Below are 20123 nucleotides of genomic sequence, written 5' to 3'. Positions count from 1 at the left end.
GTCCAGCTATGATACGCTATTGAAGACTTGTTAATTTCGCCTTTTTTGACATAAGATTCATGTTCCTTGATACGAAGATTCATGTTTCGTATCAAGGAACATGAATCTTATATATGACATAAGATTCATGTTCCTTGATACGAAGATTCAAAAAAGGCGAAATTAACAAGTCTTCAATAGCGTATCATAGCTGGACTTTTAACCATAATTTTGATTTTGGGTCTGCAAAAATCATCCAAAAGGCTTCTTCCATAGGCGAATTGGATTTTCTTGAGGCTTTTCACATTCACAAAGATTTAGAAAGTTTAGTTAATGATTTGAAGTCCAATCCAGTCCTTCCTAATGCCTTTAAAATTCTACTATCTTAATTCAATTATTTTTGCCGATAGATGGCGTTACCTCCTCGCGCTTGGTACTACCAGAGGGTATAAAAATCCGTTCAGTGGTTGCTTTCCATTATTTGAAGTTCAGATTTTGAGCGTAAGGTGCATTTACCCCTCGCTCCCTATTTTAACTTCGCTAATATTTCTTTATGCTTGATCAGACAGCCTGGCTCAGTAAAAGTAGGCGGCCAGTGCAACTCTGATTAAAAATCTAGTTATAACCACGTGCAGTGCTGATAAGCACTACGTGTTTCTGTGACTCCTTCTCCTATTTTCTTCTTTCTATGTATTTCTTTCTCCTGATGAGGAGGGACCTTTAGCTGCCCTCGAAATCGATTGAGTGTTTCATTATACCTATGCTAAATATAAGGTTGTTTTTTACGATTTTGATTGAAAGAAATGTTTAATAAAGTAAACAAATAAATATGAAGCTTTTTTTTTTGTAAATTTTGATACCCTTTAGATCATAATTGTTCTTTATTTCATAAATTACGGTTTCATATTTTTAATTTTAGAATTTCTGCATGCCATCTTACGCGATTTAAACTGATGATCTATAATCCGGAAAAATCAATAATCCGGAATCGCCGAAGTCCCGATGAGTCCGGATTAACGACTTTTGACTGTAATGCACAAAATAACATTGACTATCTCGATCATCAAATCATTAACTACAAAAAAAATTTACTGTTTGACCAAAAACAAATTAATAAATTGGACTGACTTCCAACATCTCCAAAAAAGTTATTAGTAATACAATAATAAATCAAATACAATGTAGTAAAAATAATTGCACAGATACGATAGATCTACAACACAAAATTTTGCTCCTAATTAAAATTCTCAAAAATAATCTAATACCTAATCAATTTATAAACCATAGTCTTATAAAAACAGGCATTAAATACTCACTCTAAATCATTTAACTGATAGGGATATGACAATTTGTTCCTAAACCTGAGAAGGCGGTGTAAGTTGGATGACTATCAGTTGGAGGATTTGTACATAGTGTAATTACAAAGTTGTATATAATGTATAAAGGTAATTGTTTTCAGACTTTTCTTAGACTGTTACTAAAAAAATGACCCTATTTCATAATCTTTAGTCTGTCAAATAGCTCTTTGACAGTGAAAATTACTTTTTTCCTTTTCTTAATTTCTTCCTCATTACGACATGACAATTAGCCAGAAATTAATTAATTTCCATTCACTAGTTAGTATATTCAAAATTTTAACAGATGTTTTCACTCACATAAGAACTCCGCAACTAACGTCCCTCAAGCATTCCTAGTCCCTCCTATGTCCCATAAATTACTTCTCACAAGTTTCGCCACCTGAAATAATTCAAAGTCCCTGCTGCCGATAAGGAATTTCGGACACACCCCGTTCTGAGCAAGACACCGAAGAGAATACTTTACCCGCATCCCACTAGTAAGAACGTAAGTTAATTTACGCATTTTCTGGCCTTTTATATCTTCATGTAAATTCCCTTTTTTCTTATTATATATATATATATATATATATATATATATATATATTAATTTCAATTTTTATTATTTGATTTGATTTTGCAAAGATAGCATTATGTTTCTTAATTTTCTAATGTTTATTTCAATTACTTTGAGTTCTATTTCATAATTCCAATTAAGATTACCAATGTTTAATTTTTATACAAATAGTTTTGAATTAAGATGCACAAAAGCAAAGGTATCGGGGGACATTTACTCAAGTATTTTATCAATTTTACTACATAAATTGCTTTTCAAAATTTCAAAATTTGTATTAGCGAAAATGCTTAATTCAGAATGAGTTCTTTGGTACTCTATTTTGGTTCTAAATCCAATCACTTCCCGGAACTATTTGGCTTAACTTAATTTGCCAGTTTGGCATAACAATTATTACTTGAGTAAAAGACAAAACACCTTCATATTTATTAATTATTGTTCATTGAATGGGAGTTGGTTTGTTCCCCTTAAAAAATGAACTAATTTCTGATCAATAGCGATAATTACTTTCTTTTAATTTAATTTCTTTTTCAAAGTTTGAAATTTTGTTATTCATGATTTAATTCAAGTTCCCGTAAAACATTTTTAACAATTTACATTCAAGTTACTTTAAAACATAATTTTCGGAATTAACTTCCTACATATGGGTTCACTCTTTTTAGATACTTCTATTAAATTTATATTAGGAGATAATATAATCAATACTTTAGTAAATAAATTATTATTATCTTTGCAGTTATTGCGCAAGTATTAAAAACACTTATTTTTGAACTAAGTGAATTTAAGATTATACAACATTTAAATATATATATATATATATGAGGGAGTCGGAGTCTTTAAAATTCCGGGAATCGGTCATTTTCCCTACAGACTCCACAGCCCTGGTAGAATTGTAAGTGAAGCATTATTTTTCTTTTTTTACAAGTGTGGTTTTTCACATTTTGTGTTTGAATATTTTAATGTGCATTTTTTAAAAATGACAGAGGGAACAATTACGGCAGGACCTTCACAGCCCAAGAAAAGGAAAGTAACTAAAAATTTGACTGATTCCAAAGCATTAGAATTATTAGAAAAGAGTGACCTTTCAGATTATGAGAGCAAAAACAATGAAGACTACAGTTGGGATTCTGTGAGCGAATCAGAAGGAGCAGTGAACACCTCAGAAACATGAAATTCTGAGACTGAAGACAGACATCCATAATTATTGACTGTTATGTACAGACACCATATATGAGCACTGTGACTGCCCAGACAAAGGAGGATATTGCCTGAATTGCTGTAAAATACACTATAAGTCATGAAGTAGTAATGCAGTAGTTTCCTACACAGGTGACACTTTGTTTGCAATCAGTTTATAATTTTCGTATTTTTTCATGCTTTAAAATTATATATAATTTGCTACATTTCTACATTTACTGTATTATATATAATTTGCTACATTATATCATCTTTAGAGCTGATCATTCAATGTGTAGGTATATGTGTATTTTTTACAATTTTAATTTGCTTCAACATTTTGAAATAGGAATCATTCAACACATCTGTACTTTGTTATTATTTGAAAAGATTTTCTATATTCTTTCATAAATTTAATTTTTCATTATCCAATTATATATTTTATTTCTTTTAAACTGTGGCTTTATGAAATATGCTAATCATTTCTTAGAATACTAATGAGACACAGTGTCAAAGGCACATGAAAGATAGACAATATGTCCTTATTATTGCAGACAATGTTGAGCTTGTTGCATCACTGATGCTCTAGAGCAGAAAAAAAATATTACACTAAACTTGAAAATAAAATGTTTTTCCATTTTTTCTAGTTTTACTAGTAAACTACAAGGAACATTTTTAACCATTACAACACTATTTTACAATCTGGCTTCTGAGAATGGAAATATCAGTTTCTCTGACAGTAAATGTGTTAAAGACATATATTCACTTCATTTAGCTAAGCAATAATATATATTTTCCAAAAATTACCCAATTGATTATTATCAATCATGACATGGGCTACATGTGAATCATGGGCAATGGAATAGATAATACAGGGCTAGAGCATAAATGATTCATTCGATTTGGAAAGGCTATATTTTCAAAAGTATTCACACATGAAAGATATATGAAAAGAACCACAATCTCACCAAGTTTGTATTGTGTAATCCAGGTGGCAGCGCCATGAATCCGTTATCTTTCTGATCGGGTGTGGCAGTACAAGGTCAGTACCTGTCAGAAATGGAAGGAAAGCAAGAAAAAAGTTTTTGTGTGCTTGAATATGACAGATGTTCATCTGTTATAGCTATTCAATGCACTTTCAGAAGAGAGTATGGAAAAGAACTGCCATGTAAACAAAACACTTTGCAATTGGCAATTCAAGGACACTGGTTGCTTGTGTAAAGGGAAAAGCACTCATCGACCAGAAGTAACAAGAGAAACAGTGTAGAGAGTCAGAAATAGCTTCCTGCACAGTCCAAAAAAATCAACGTCCTGAGCAAGCCATGAACTTGGAATACCACAAAAAACTTTGTGGAAGATTTTGCATCAACAGTTGCATTTCAAAGCATAGTGCATGGAGCTCCTATAACAATTAAGGCCAGAAGATTACACTCGTCAACTAGATTTTTGCATCACCATGCAGGAAGCATTGAAGGACGAAGGTTTGGCCGCCAAGTTGATATTCAGCAATGAAGCAATGCTCCACTTATTCAGGAATACGAATTATCATAATGTACGTTTCTGGGGCATGGAGAAATCCATGTGCAGTTATAACAATTGAAAGAGATTCCCTAAAAGTGAATAATTTTTTGTGCAGTGTCAAAAAGATGTATGGGCCATTTTTCTTTGCTGAGCAAACTGTGTCCAGATATTACTTGGATATGTGGCAGTTGCGGTTGCTCCCGCAATTCAGTGCTGACTTCAGGGATTTTTGTCTTCCAACAAGATGGGGCACCTGCTCATTGGCACAACCCCATTTGTGACTACCTAAACAATGAATTTCTGCATCGTTGAATTATTGGTGAGAACTACCTACTTTTGTTTCCCTGGCCTCCCAGATCCCCTGAATTAACATTCTGTGATTTCTTCCTGTGTGTGTGTGTGGGGGTATGTTAAAGATCTTGTTTACATACCCTCACTACTACAATCCTTAGTCGAGCTCAAAGAATGTTGCAGTGCATATAATTGACAGAACTATGCTACAAAATGTATGGAATGAGCTCAATTATCATCTGGATGTATGTCTTGTCACCAAAGGAACACATATTGAACATTTGTAGAGGGTGTATACACTTAGTGAGCATGTGGTTCTTTTCACATATCTTTCATGTGTGTACATGTAACACTTTTGAAAATATAGCCTTTTCAAAATGTATGAATTATTTATGCTAGCCTTATAATTGTATGAGGCTAAGTCACAACAGCAGCTTAATTGAAGGTGAGTGCTTTCATATCAACAAGCCTGAGACATAATAGAGATAAGCACGACTGGAATGTTCCATGGTATCTAAACACTTGATTTAAATTCATTTTATTTTATTTAGCACACAAAGTTTTCCACAGTTTTAAACAAACCTCAAACTGTTGTTTCTATTTGATAATCCTTGTAGAAAATTAGTAGGAGTAGTAGTATATAGATTACCTGTTAAAGTTATAAAGATAAATGCATTAAAGATTTAATAATTTTTTAGCAAAAAATGATAAATACATCCACCTGCAGTACTCTTGATCATCATTCAAAATGGCCTATAGTGCTGTAATGCAGTGGTAGAAACTACTGCTTTAAGCCAAAAAATATTTAGAAACACAATTTATTAATTTTAAACACCAAATTTAACAGTAAATAATAATAATAATAATAATAATAATAATAAAAGCAATATTTGTACCAAAGAATACAGTAAGTCCCTGGTAAGAAATAAAAAGTAAGGAAAATAATTTAAAAATTTTCAAAATTACAATAAAATATGAAAATCATTTTAAAAACTTGTAATTACCTTATAATGTACACTTAGGCCAATTAATTGTGCTAAAAATGATCTGGAAAATTTAGCTTTGACTAGTTGGCGATATGAGCTTCCTAAAGCAGATTCATATAAGCATTTCCCAACAATTTTTCCAGCAAATTCATAATATTTAAGTTTGAGATTTGCAGGCCTTTTATAAGATGGGCATGGGTGTACCTGAAAATATTCAAGTGAACATAACTAAACCACTTTTATAATTTAAATAAATAAATAAATAAAAACATTAAACATAATGGTAGACAATCCATATCATGTAGCCTTAGGTTTATTAAAAAAGTCAACAATTTAGGATATGCAGTCAAATCTAGCTGAAGCAAACAACTAATTTTTAGTTATAACTAATGAAATTTTGGGGCCCAGCTACTACACGGGCTAATTCACTACTACATGTACAAACTTCTACGAGAAGTAGAACTTTCAAAGACAAATTAAGATCAGATAGCAATGCAAGGTAAGAAAAGCCATTGTCATGTGAAAATATGCGTAGAACATAAGAATTAAAAGATTAACACATAAATGAAGAACATTATTTTAAGTATCAAAATGCAATAATTGCTTTATTAAGAGAGATAACAAAAGGTGTTTGAAGTTTTAGCTACCTGCTACAACACAAACTTGATATAACCACTGCAAGAAAATATTATGGGTGTCTCTTGAACAGCTGTGGCAGTTTTGCAAATGCACGCAATGAGATCCTCCTCACTGTCTGCTGAGTATTGTACACCATATCCTTCATGTAGCCCCAGTAGAGTTTAAAAAAAAAAAAAAAAAAAAAAAAAAAAAAAAACCACTAAGGATAGGTCTAGTCATGCCTGATTTACTGCTGTCCAAATGCGAGTTTAAGGGCTCTCAAATGCCATGGTTTAAAAATGCTCTAGAGCTTCATCTTATTGGAGCCACATATATCATGGTACAATGATTGCTGGATCCATTGGATTACAAAGGGATCCCCTACAGCTGCACCAAACATTGACAGCAAACTGGCAGTGTACTGCACATGCATCTATAGAATGACTGTTCTCCACCACCCATATTTGCAACTTTAGTCAATGTAATATCTTTACTTGGTGAAGTACGCCTCGTCTGTAAATAAGATGGAAGCTGAAAAGAGAGATCTACACCTCCTCTATATATAAGTATAAGCAACCTTCTATTGGTATTTATGAAGCTGCTGTAGCTGTACATGCTATTCACAGTTTGGGTGCAATAGGTGTGAGTTCAGGACCCTCCAGATAATGGTTTGAAGATCAAAATGAATAGTGATTGCTTGTGCAATGGCAGTGTCTTCTGCATGGCAAAGCATCATTTCTTTGATTTTCATGGGTCCAAGCTATTATTTCCAGTTCATAGCACATTTCTCATAGGAATCTATTTCACATAATCTTTGGTATAGCCATGTAAATATCTGGTAGTTTGGAACGCACCTCATCGAGTAGCATTTCTCTGTCAGGAATGCTACTCGATGAGGTGGCTTGCACATTAAAATCAGCAGCTCCACAGGCTAAGTGCATATCTGCTAACTCAACACTTGAGAAACTTTCCATCATATTACCTTTGTGAAATAGATGAGTATCAACAGGAAATATCTCAGGAATGTACTTCTGGTGGAGACTTTTTACTGTTAACCAACAACTTCCTCTATCCATTATGACTGTATTTCTGATTCTGCATTACCATCTGATCCTATTCATCTTTGATCCCAATCTACTGCTCCCAGAAGTTTGCACACGAATTAGTGAACCACCCTACATAATGTTGTAGATACATTATGTTATTTTGAAGCAGAAGATGTGAAAAATGAGCAATGCTCTCCCCACTCGTACCTGGACCTCTCAAATAGGCAGTAAGTGTGCTACCGTTACACCATGATGGCATGCAGAAAAGAGGGAGAAAATACCTTATATATTCCCCTTTAAAAGGGACACCGGGGATTAGGAGGCTTAGTCACTAAATCTTGGTGCACTTAAAATCAGTACGTCATTTTAAAGCAGAAGATGTGAAAAATGAGCAATGCTCTCACCGGGACTTGAAGGCATGCAGAAAGAAGAGAGAAAATACCTTATAAAGTTATTTCATATGGTTGTAACAAACATACAAATGAACGAAAATCTGATATAACAAACTTTATGTTTTTAATTGACTTCTTTTCCCCATCAATTTTCACTTTTGGTTTTACAGTTATGACAAAAATATGTTTTATAAATTTACCAGCTAATTTTTCACTTTAAAAAATGGACAAACATACAAACATAAAATCTATCAGAACCACTTTACACAAAATACATTTTCCATAACAGAATTGAATTCCCATTTCTTTCATTTAAAGCTTAAGAGATCAGCAAGAATGTCTTTTTTTTTTTTTTTTTTTTTTTTTTTTTTTTTTTTTTACCACAGACCTTTACATAATTTACATATATTGCTATAAACATATGTAAATGGTACTTTTTACATTTATATATGTAATTGTTTTGTTATGTTCAGCTGGAAAAATAAATATTTATGCATGTGATTATATGTGGTGGTCCATTTTAGTGGAAGAATATTTCTGCAGATATCAAATGACAGAAGAAACATAAAAAGATGAAATGAAAGCACATATATTAGCAGCTCTCGCTGATTTTGCACTAAACTAGCTGCTGTCCATTTTATAGATTCAGATCTTCCCCATTCTTAAAACACTCACTCTTACACCTAGAATCCCCACATATCACACATTTTCTGTTCAACATAATTTATTATGTTTCGCAAATTTAAAGGTAGCTCTGATCATTTTACTGCACTTCAACGAATCAAAATTATATTTCTAAATTTCACTTAAGTTTACAAGGAATACACAAAGTAGCATTTATTTGTAAAAAAAAAATTTAAGTTAAAAGACAAAAGAACTTAAAGGGTCTGCAATTCATTAGTTTTGACTTTTCAATTATGCTATAGCCTCTAATAGATCAGATTTTTAAGGGATGCGCATAAAACATTTTGCAATTTAATAACAAACTCCATAGTAGAATAGCCCACCAGATGAGTGGGCTGCGGCCAAAGCAAAATTTGCAAGTTCTATGTACACCTGAAAATTAAATGCATATTTCAGTATGAATGAAATCAGTTTATTCTTTCCAAGCAACAACCAATTCATAAACAATTTTTTTGTTGCCAAACCAGTAAACAAAATTTTGACATTCGTGGTTAATACACAAAAATATGACATCATGATTTAAATTTAATGTAATATAACAACTTTTTCTCAACATCATTAAAAGAATTAATGTAATATAACAACTTTTCCTCAATAGCATTAAAAGAATTAATGTAATATAACAACTTTTCCTCAATATCATTAAAAGAATTAATGTAGCAATAACATACCATGCCAATTACCTTAATCTGAAACAAGAAAGGTGCCAACAGCAGTTTTTTATTTAAAATGCTGACATTACCAACAAATTTTCAACATACAAAGAAGTGACATTAAACAGTATGCTTTCTTCAATGTCAGAACATAACCTTATATAATAATGTTGGAAAATATGACCTATTATAACCCTCTTTCTGCATCATCTCCCCTCCTTGAAATAATTCTAACTTTAACATAAGGTTTAGTTCTTATTTTAAAGTGATAGAGCAATTACTTCTACTTCGTTTTTCACTGCCACTGTGTGTATTAAAAACGGACTGTTCCAGCCTAATTAAGATGCAAAAACAAAAGTTGATGTTACGTCATCTGGAAAGCTGAGTCGTGCCGATAGCTCATTGGTTGCCATGAGATGACGTCATGTCTACTTCAGGTATAAGTATCTCGCGTCGCTCTGGCTTATCCCTTCTGGTTCCTGTTTCATTGCTCCGTGGTGTGCCATTCCAGCCCCCATTGGAAGACGATATTGCGATGCGTGCTGTCCAGCAATTAATGCCGTGATTCCAGTCCAAAGATGACTTTTTCTGGATTCTGAAAAGCGGCTACAATGTGAGCAACTGCCGTGGGCGGCATCCTGTTTCTACGGTTTGGCGGCAATAGATTCCAACCTGTGATTTCTGGTGAGCAACTGCAGCGGGCGACATCCTGTTTCATGAAGGCGACATATACAAGTGTTTTTTCTAGGACTAGCGGCGATGTTTTCCCAAACTGTGATTTCTCGTGTGTAACTACAGTGAGCGGCTTTCGGCAGTTTAAGTGCACTCAAGGATTTAGTTTAATTTTTCAGGTGCCTTCCTGACCACAAAGCATGGACTTATTGATAGTGAAGTGAATTTCATAATGACCGCGTAGTTTCTGTTTTGTGATATGTTTTTCGCATATTGAATGCCAGTATTTAAAGATCAGGTAAAATATTTACTGTATCATTAATAGTGTAATATTCTTTAAAGGAAAAACCCTTGGGGTTAATGAATGATCAACTAAGTGTAATTTTTGATAATGATTATGTTACACTCTTTAAGTTTCTGATATTGATTAAATTTATTCATTGTGTTTTTATTTTTATATATATTGTTAATAAATTGGTTAAGTTTAAAACTTTTGTCTTCAATGTCTGCACAATATATAATCTTAGGGAGCTTTTATTGCTAATTCTGCTAAATGTTTTTACAACTTTAAACTTTTCTTTTTCATCAAATAATAATATATTCAATGTTTGGCAATGCTATTTTTATTTCTTATTTTTTAAAACTTACAAATTTTTTTATTAACAAACTCTATGATCTGAAAGTGAGCAATGGCAACACTTTTCTGAGCGAGACTGTTGCCACTTGGAAAATGAGGGCAAAAATTAACATTTTAAGAGTTTTTAACTAATATTTTGGCTAATCAAAGTCGTACAAAGATAAGCACGATCGAAATGGTTACCCATGAACTTTTGAAATTCGGAGGTACCTCTCTCGAAACTCAACTTCCCTCTGATCGGGAGGAGATAATACCACAAACATGCATAGATTTAAATAGTACAGATCAGTGGTCGCCAACTGGTGGTCCGTAATAACTTTTTGCTGGTCTGCAGAAAAATTGGAACATTATTTATATCTTTATCACTTAAACTGCTGAAAGCCGCTCACTGTAGTTACACACGAGAAATCACAGTTTGGGAAAACATCGCCGCTAGTCCTAGAAAAAACACTTGTATCTTTATGTAGATTCAGTTTAAAAAATGAAGAGTAACAAAAGCTATTATGGAATATGGATTATACTTTTTAAAAAAATTTTAGCTACTTTTACAGGTGTATCTAGCGACATTTAAAAGTGAGAGTTGGCATCCATGGATATGCTGCTGTTATATTAGCGCGAACTGAAATTCTCTTCCCTTTTGAATTACAAACATATGCTCGTGTCAATTGATGGATTTTAATGAGAACCATCTGCATTCTTGTTTATAATTGCATCACTGGAAGTTTCTGTTTTTGTTTTGTCTAACTGTTAATGGACCGCGCCATTGCTGAGTAAGGGATGATTATTATGTTTACAATAATAAAAAATTTGCCGCATAACACTATCAGTTTATTGATACTGCTTTGCTTTTGTCAATTTGTTCTTGCTTTTTGTGAAGTTCCTTTTCAGTGATATGGAAATGTGAAGCTTTCTGTACAATAAGGTAAGATTTTTGTACTTTTCATGTAATTTTTCAATGTTAACGAAATATGTGTAGTTTGCTAATTATTATTGTATAAATGTATTTACTTTTTTATTTTTTAATTCATATTAGTGGTCCGCCAAATATAAAATTATATATGTATTGGTTCGTGAAGTTCTAAGGGTTGACGACTGCTAGTATAGATTATATGGAAATAATGCTTTGTTAAAAGGGCGACATTTTGTTGATATGATTTCATATATCAATATATTAAGTTTCCATAATAATCTTTTATTATTATATATGACAAAACTGAGCAAGCAATTATATTAACCTACAATGCGACAGCATCAGATAGCATATTTGAAGCATCTGGCTTGTATGGCATGTTATTCTGAACCAATTCTTTACGGGAAGGGGGAAACTGAAAGCTTTCAGATTTTATGTTACGCAAAAAGTGGCATTTTTTAACGTTTTTTTTGTGTTACCTTTACTTATTAAATATCATGTTCTTTGCACTTAAACCATAAAATTCAATTCAATAGCAATATCATAAAATATTTAAAATAACATATTTTTAGAATTTCCGATACACAGTCTTGTGTACTGGAGATAATTTTTTTTTTTTTTTTTTTTTTTTTTTTGTGCAGTGTTGCCATTGCTTGCTTTGAAATCGTTGAGTTTGTTAATAAAAAATTCTTTAATGTTTGATAAAATATAAAATAGATAATAAAACAAATTCCAGATTTGGGCTTCCAGATGTGCATACTTTAATGAAGGACTATGTTATTCAAAATTTGATGTCTCTAGGTACCGTTGTTTTTTTCATGGTGCAAGAAACATACATACATTCATACAGATTCTTCAATACAGTGAACTGACGCAAATTGCCAAAACGAAATTAATAGCCCTTCTGGACAAATTGCCCATTTGAGCTAATAAGATAAGGATATATAAAATAAATGAATTCCTGAACCCTGTATAATGATTTCTCTTATGTACAACTCAAATTGATAGCAATAAAATTGGACTGCACTAACACTCTGCTTAGCTAATTGAATTAAGAATTATTTACATAGCACATAACTACATAACTTATTAAATTCTACATATGTCCTCTCAATTTGTGCCCATTCTGGCTTTGAAAATATATTCATTTTATTTAATGAAGTAAATAATATCTACCTGTATATTTTCAATACCAGATGTTACCTTTAGATAATTTTATTCCCATACACGTTGCAGGATTCAAAAGTTCCCGGACTGAGTCTAACACAAAATGTTTTTGCAGTATCACGTCACAGTATAACAACACAAAATGTTTTTGCAGTAGTACGATAACGTTTTTGTGTTACTATGCTCTTCCCCTTTTCTAAAAGTGGTTTGTCCCAAATCACGTGATCAAAAGCTCGCCGCAACAGTGTTTTTTGTAGACAAGTGCTATTAGTAACCGGCGATAGAAAGAAATGACGTCAGTTCAGCAAACAATCCATATCAAATTTTGTGTTCGCTTGGGAAAGAGTGCTACGGAGACTTTTGAAATGTTGAAGAATGTGTAGAGAAGTGAAACATTATCGAGAATGCAAGCTTTTGAGTCGCGTCATCGTTTCAGGGAAGGCAGGCAAATTGCCATAGATGACGAATGCTGTGGCTGCACAGTGACTTCGTGCACTGATAAAAACATTAAAAAGGTGTCTGTGGCGGTACGAGCAAACAGGCAGCAAACAATATGCCAAATAACAGAATCAGATGGGATATCAGAGGCCACATGCCAGTGGATACTGACTAAGGACTTTAACATGCATAGGGAGCGTCAACACATCGTTCCCCGCATGTTAATCATAGACCAAAAGAGAATTCGAATGGAAATGGTGTTTTTTGAATGACCTACAAACCAAGAAAGCATTGGCAACATGGAAATTGTTACAATCATTTTCAATGGAAGCAGAAATTTTGCCAAGATCCCTCTAAAGGAAAAATCATGCTAGAGGTATTCTTCGATATTCAGGGCATTCTGCATCTTGAATTTTTTCCTGAAGAATGCATTGTGAACAAAGAACTCTATGTCGAAATCCTGCGTCATTTACGTTAGTCGATCTGGAAGAAGATACCAAAAAATGTGGGCTGAGCAGTCATGGGTGTTATTGCATGACAAAGCTCCTGCTCACCAATCCCTACTTGTCAAAGACTTTCTTGCGAAAATCAAAACAACTGTTTTGCCTCATCCTCCTTACTCACCTGATCCCATACCCTGCAATTTCTTCCTATTTCCTGAACTGGCAGATGTTTGCTAGGTAGTGGATTTCAATCTTCAGATGAAGTTAAATGTGTATCGCAGGCTGAATTAAAGTACATGGCCAAAAATGGATTCCAGACATGCTTCGACGAACTTTACAGGCACTGGCAAAAGTGTGTTGTTGTGCAAGGGTCTTATTTCGAAGGAGGATGCGTTTCTGAAATTTAATTCATAATATTTTTTACGTTAAAGACTTAGTCCCGGAACTTTAGAATCCTACCTCGTACACCACAAAAATGCATTAACACAGAGTTCATAGAACACAAAAAAAATCACATCACACCAAATTAAACATGTCTTTACACCCAAAGTTGCTTTTCCAGCCTTCCAATGATGAGCATGATTTCACAAAGGGCTTAAAAATCCAAATTATCAAGATAGGAAGTTAAGACAACTAATTTGAAACTATATTAATGATATAAATTACTTACAAGTCCTTGCTTATCACTTTTGAAAGTGTGGAAGAGCAGATTTTCATGGTCAAATAAGGATGAACAAACAAGCTCAAACCATTCTTTTCTAAGACCACCCCAATCTAAACCTGAATACAAAGTATTAAAGTTTCTTAAATAAACATTACCAGATTAACTGATTAATTAAACATAACATACATCTATAAAATTAAATTCATAGCAAAATTAAGAATCACTACAATTTTGGACTTTATGCATTATTCGAAATGAAACAAGCTGACAATATTTTCGCCATCATCACTTTAACTATTTTTTTTTAAAGTTAACAATATATCCGTTCTTCCATGAAGGGGGGGGGGAACTATTAAAACTATTACAATCAAAGAAAATTACTCTCTTAGTAGAATATAAAAGAAATACCCGATGTTACCATTTCTCGCAAAGATGTTGAAATGGTCTCCAATCAAAGATTTTGTGATCTGTGAAGCATGAAATATTTCACCTCAACACATTACAACTGTGACGTGATATATTCAAAACTATAGATAATTATTTATTTTTAATCACCCTTGTCTTATATCGGGTAAGGATCAGTTTTATGATCTACAAATAGGAGGGAGATTGTTGAACTCCAAACCAGTAGATTTCAACTGCATCAAAAAGTGCACAGCAAGGTGTTTAAGTCCTATAATTGCTGTGTCGAGAATACCGACTAATTTGTCAATCGAAATCTTTTCGTTTTCAATAACCTCTGTGTCACTTTCTTCACTATCGGAAGCGAATTATTATGACGAGAAATTTAATTTAAATCATATCAAAGACGGAGTACATCGAGATGAAATACTACATTTAGCAAGGAATTATAAGCCAAATAAAATAAAAACATCTGCCCTGAAGATAAGGATAGTGCTGACAGATCAACTTCCAATCCGCGGCATGAAATTCATAAACAGATTTCGGATTTCAAAACATACTTTCGCTTTGTAGATACAAATTACATATTAGTAAATATATATCGGAAATTCTATTTGACATAATCGAAAGTTCAAGCTTACTTTTATGAAATTGCTCTAACAATCTGCAAAAAATAATAAGTCGGATCTAATTCGAAGATTAAGGAACAACGCAATCTGCAACATTAACTGAATTAGATAATTTTAGCTTAGATTATACCGTCCATTACCCATTAAACACGCATACGAACAAACATATTCGCAGCCTTAAAGGTCTTACACACACTCGTAAACGCCTGTGCGCATGCATGAACGTGTTGCTTGCGCAGAAAATTTGCAGCTTTGAGGTCCGGATTATAGATCATTCCGGATTATGGGTGTCCGAATTAACGACTTTTGACTGTATTGTATTTACATATTATTTACATTCCATACATTTGTGTTAAATTGGATGATACAAAACTTACCTTCTTCACCAACAAATGTAAATTCAAAGTTCTTGCACCAGTCACTTACGCTAAAACTCTTGGTTTCTTTTATGGACTGCAAAAAGAAATTAAAATTTATAAATATTTAACAATATAAAATTCTTCAAATAAGTGTATAAATTGAATGAATCAGAACTCACAGATTCTAGAATAGATTCTCTTGAAATTTTTAATGGTAACTTATCATGGAAATGCTTCTGGTGATATTTTCGTACTTCGTGATAAAAAAAATCTTGCTTGTCTTTGAATGTTTCAGAGCCACCTAGTAGAAATCACTAAATATTAAATAAAGATAAATATGAAATATTCACGTTTTTATATTTGATCAGAACTCAACTACATGTACTAAATACTTAATAGTACTATATATATTTTAGGATTGCATAAAAAATTGCTTGGAATTCTGAAGAATACTAAATTGGGGGGGGGGAATTTCAGAAACCCTGCATATTATTAATTTTATATTGTCTACTTTTTAATACGTTTTGTTCTTTAATATAGAGGTGGGAAAAAATTCTGCTATTTAAAAACAAGTATCATGACTATGATTAATTACACTGAAATATGATTATTTGCATTTTAATGGCATAAGAAATACATTTATTAACATGTTTTATTCCATAGCATTTTAGCATATGATTTAGAAACGTTCAACATACTTGCACAGTCCTCCCTACCCTGCTGCAAGAATAATTATGTTCTGAAATTTCTCAGATTTGTATTTTTTGCAAATGTATTCTAAAATTAATTCATACAAACCTAATATTCCTTGACAGTACCATTATCCCATAGAAAAAAAAGCAGATAAATGGAACTTCAGACAGCAGAATATCACAAATAAATTTTGTAAAACAGGGAAAAAAAAAAAAAAAAAAAAAGAGAGTTCTAGCCTAGTCTAGTAGGTTAACATGCTAAACAAACAATAGTACAATAGCATATGCCACAGAATGTCTGGATCAGTAAACTGATCAATCATCAATGAAAACTCAATAACATAATTAAAAAAAAGATTTTTATATAGTAAGCTTTTATTTAAAATGGATTTGATAATTAATGCACTAAAAGGAGAAGAATTATTTATCATATAGCTTGATGGGAATAATACATTAAATAATTCTATTTACAGAATTCATCTACAATTTTATATTGCAAATAATAAAAGCATGGAGCAACTTATCAATGAAATCTATTAATTTTACTGCACTATGAAATGTTTAAGACATTACCTTTTTACTTCCTTGTACGAAGTAAAAAGGAAATATGGTAATCGTGAAAAGTTTCAGGCAGCATATTTCAACGAAAATATCCATTTTGACTGCTATCGAATGCAATTTAACGATGTTTTGGCGTGATATCTGTGCGTAAGGACAGAATAAAAGACTCTTTTCCTTCAAAAAAATTATAAAACCGCTTTAAAATTAATTCTGAAGAGAATTTTTCGTGGCGTCTGTACGAACGTATGTACGTACGTATCTCGCATAACTCAAAAACGAGTAGCCTCAGAACATTGAAATTTTGTATATAGGACTGATATAGCATGTAGATGTGCACCTCGTATTTTGGTTGCAATCGGCCGCACCAAACGTATATAAATATATATATCCACTTTGTTACCCGGCTCAGTGATTTCAGTTTCTTTACTCTTATATGTTTGTAAATTGTACATTTTTTGCTTTAAAAATGATTGTATTATGTTGTTTTTATCTTCCGGTTAAGGATTTTATGCCTTAACCGGTAAGTAAATGTTAAGTAAATCTGTATGCAATATTTTTAGAATTATCAACAATTTTAAAGTTGTCCAAGTGCCGCTAAGCCTTTTTTTTATGGCGGCCATTGATGTTTACATTTGAAACAGGAGACTAGTAAATTTGTTGCCCATCTAGAGAAACTTAGCTTTGCAACAATAATGACAACGCATTCATTTATTATTGCCAATTAAATCATGCTTAATTCTTTCTGGAATTTTTTCGAGAAAATAAGTGTTTAAGATTTACTTTGTAATTTTTAATACAGTCAAAAGTCGTTAATCCGGACTCGTCGGGACTTCGGCGATTCTGGATTATCGATTTTTCCGGATTATAGATCATTAGTTTAAATCTGGTAAGATGGCATGCAGAAATTACAAAATTAAAAATATGAAACCGTAATTTATGAAATAAAGAACAATTATGATCTAAAGGGTATCAAAATTTACAAAAAGAAAAAGCTTAATATTTATTTGTTTACTTTATTAAACATTTCCTTCAATGTAAGTTGCTTTGTTTCATGTGATAACACTTTCTCTTTAATTCTATTAAACAGACATAATTTTTTGTTTAGTTACAAAGTTCCGCTGTTCAAGTCCTATAATTGCAGTGTTGAGAATACCGACTAATTTGTCAATCGAAATGTTTTCGTTTTCAATAACCTCTGGGTCACTTTCTTCACTATCGGAAGCGAATTATAATGACGAGGAACTTGATTTAAATCATATCAAAGACAGAGTATATCGAGATGAAATACTACACTTAGTACGGAATTATAAACCAAATAAAATAAAAACATCTGCTCTGAAGATAAGGATAGTGCTGACAGATCAACTTCCAATCCGCAGCGTGAAATTGATAAACAGATTTCGGATTTCAAAACATACTTTCGCTTTGTAGATACAAATTACATATTAGTAAATATATATCGGAAATTCTATTTGACATAATCTTTCTAATCTATCATAATCTAATAATGACGTTTCTGCCCCCCCCCTCTGCCGCAGAGCAGCGTGAAATTGATAAACATATTTCAGATTTTAAAACATACTTTCGCTTTGTAGTAAATATATATCGGAAATTCTATTTGACATAATCGAAAGTTCAAGCTTACTTTTATGAAATTGCTCTAACAGTCTGCAAAAAATAATAAGCCGGATCTAATTCGAAGATTAAGGAACAACGCAATCTGCAACATTAAATGAATTAGATAACTTTAGCTTAGCGTATAACTCCATCACACATTAAACGCGCATGCGCACAAACATATTCGCAGCTGTAAGGGTCTTATGCGCTCTCGTAAACGCCTGTGCGCATGCGTGAACGCGACGTTTGTAGACAGAATTAACAGAAAGTTTGTAGCTTTGAGGTCCGGATTATAGATCATTCCGGATTATGGGTGTCCGAATTAACGACTTTTGACTGTATAGATATTTTGAGTTTTTATGTATTTTTTCCTTCTCGCGAAGTGAGAACTGAATTAATTAAATGAGAAATACTCAATCGTCTGTGAAAAACTCTTTCTTTTTTGTTTTGTTTGCTTAATTTCTTTTATACATCATTCTAGCTTTATTATGGTATTTGAATAGAACATGTGGCAACGATTAGATAATTCTATTCTTTAAATGATATAAATTTTGTGCATTATGAGTTATAATATGAACGAAATATATAAGTTAACTGTTATATAATTATTAATACTGTTAAGTGAATCTAGCGCCAGAGTGTCGCTATGGTAAACAAATACTGGAGTGAATTTTAAAGAATGCATTTATTCTATTGTGGTTTATGCGCTGTCGGCAAAGTAGATTTAATTCAATCCAATAAGTTTAAATGAAATGAAAAAAAAAAAAAAAAAAAAAAAAAAAAAAAAAAAAAGCGTATAATTTAATATTCCATACAAGGAAGTCATGTGGTGTACACATCAGATTTTTTAATTTATCATCGGCAGTGCAAGCTTTCATTATATGACAAATCATTAAACTATATGATAAATTATTTTCCTCCCTTTTGTGCATTAATTATCATACCTATTTTAAATAAAAGTTTTTTCCAACTGTTTTTTTATATTCTTTTTTTATTCTTAATTACATATCATCAATAAAAAGAAGCTTATAAAAATTAATATGGCTAATTTGCCATTAAGAGCACCAAGGAAACAAACTTTGTCATAAAATGTGCCAAGATGGCAAACAATTTTTCATAGGAAATGCTTTTTTGCCTGCTCTCTGCTTCAGTCTAAAACACATTAAAAAAAAAAAAAAACTCAATATATTTTTAAAAATCATTCTTGTTTTAAAAGAGGGTGACATTATTGTTATAAAAATGGTAAAAATTCCAAAACTTTGTAAGAATTATGTTAATTTTATTAACAGTTAAATTTTAAGTTAAAGTTCCTTTCCTGTCAAATTGTTAACTTCAACTTACTACTTCCGGCCAGAACGTACTTTTGGAATCCTGCTGAATATTTAACGAGGAGGAGCGGTATTTAAACCACGAAGTTGCTTACAGAGTCAGAGAGAATCAGAGTTTCTGATTTATGCGCGTCTGCCTTTTTGGCCATTCTCTCTCTCAAAGCTGTTATTATGCTCGGCCGTACTCAGGCCCTTGCTAAGCTTCGTAGCAAAATAAGTTAAGGGGCCAACTCAAATTGAACCTTGATAGCTTTGGCTATACTTGTTTAGTTAATCTTAGTTTTAGTTTAATTCTTAGTCTTTTAAGTTCAAGTCCAAGTGCGGGCTTTGCTTGTACACTCCCAGGCGGA

General features: G+C 32.3%; 1 protein-coding gene across 3 annotated transcripts in view; it reads right to left on the bottom strand.

Annotated features, from left to right (window-relative positions):
• The window catches only part of LOC118195955 (apoptosis-resistant E3 ubiquitin protein ligase 1), a 164320-nt gene that overhangs the window by 62082 nt on the left and 82115 nt on the right, over positions 1-20123 (bottom strand). For all 3 annotated transcript variants that reach the window (XM_085823943.1, XM_085823944.1, XM_085823945.1), the window contains 4 exons: positions 15755-15876; positions 15594-15669; positions 14192-14301; positions 5880-6065 (listed from right to left, as the gene is read on the bottom strand). In XM_085823943.1, the coding sequence (XP_085680069.1) occupies positions 5880-6065; positions 14192-14301; positions 15594-15669; positions 15755-15876 (494 nt within the window). The remainder of the gene's footprint in view (positions 1-5879; positions 6066-14191; positions 14302-15593; positions 15670-15754; positions 15877-20123) is intronic.

This window comes from Stegodyphus dumicola, chromosome 9, assembly GCF_044657685.1.
Source record: "Stegodyphus dumicola isolate Sdum_Otavi_A_Nest chromosome 9, ASM4465768v1".
In the NCBI taxonomy this organism is placed as follows: domain Eukaryota; kingdom Metazoa; phylum Arthropoda; class Arachnida; order Araneae; family Eresidae; genus Stegodyphus; species Stegodyphus dumicola.
The sequence above is the reverse complement of the archived record's forward strand: the minus strand, read 5'-3'. Positions and strand labels throughout refer to the sequence as shown.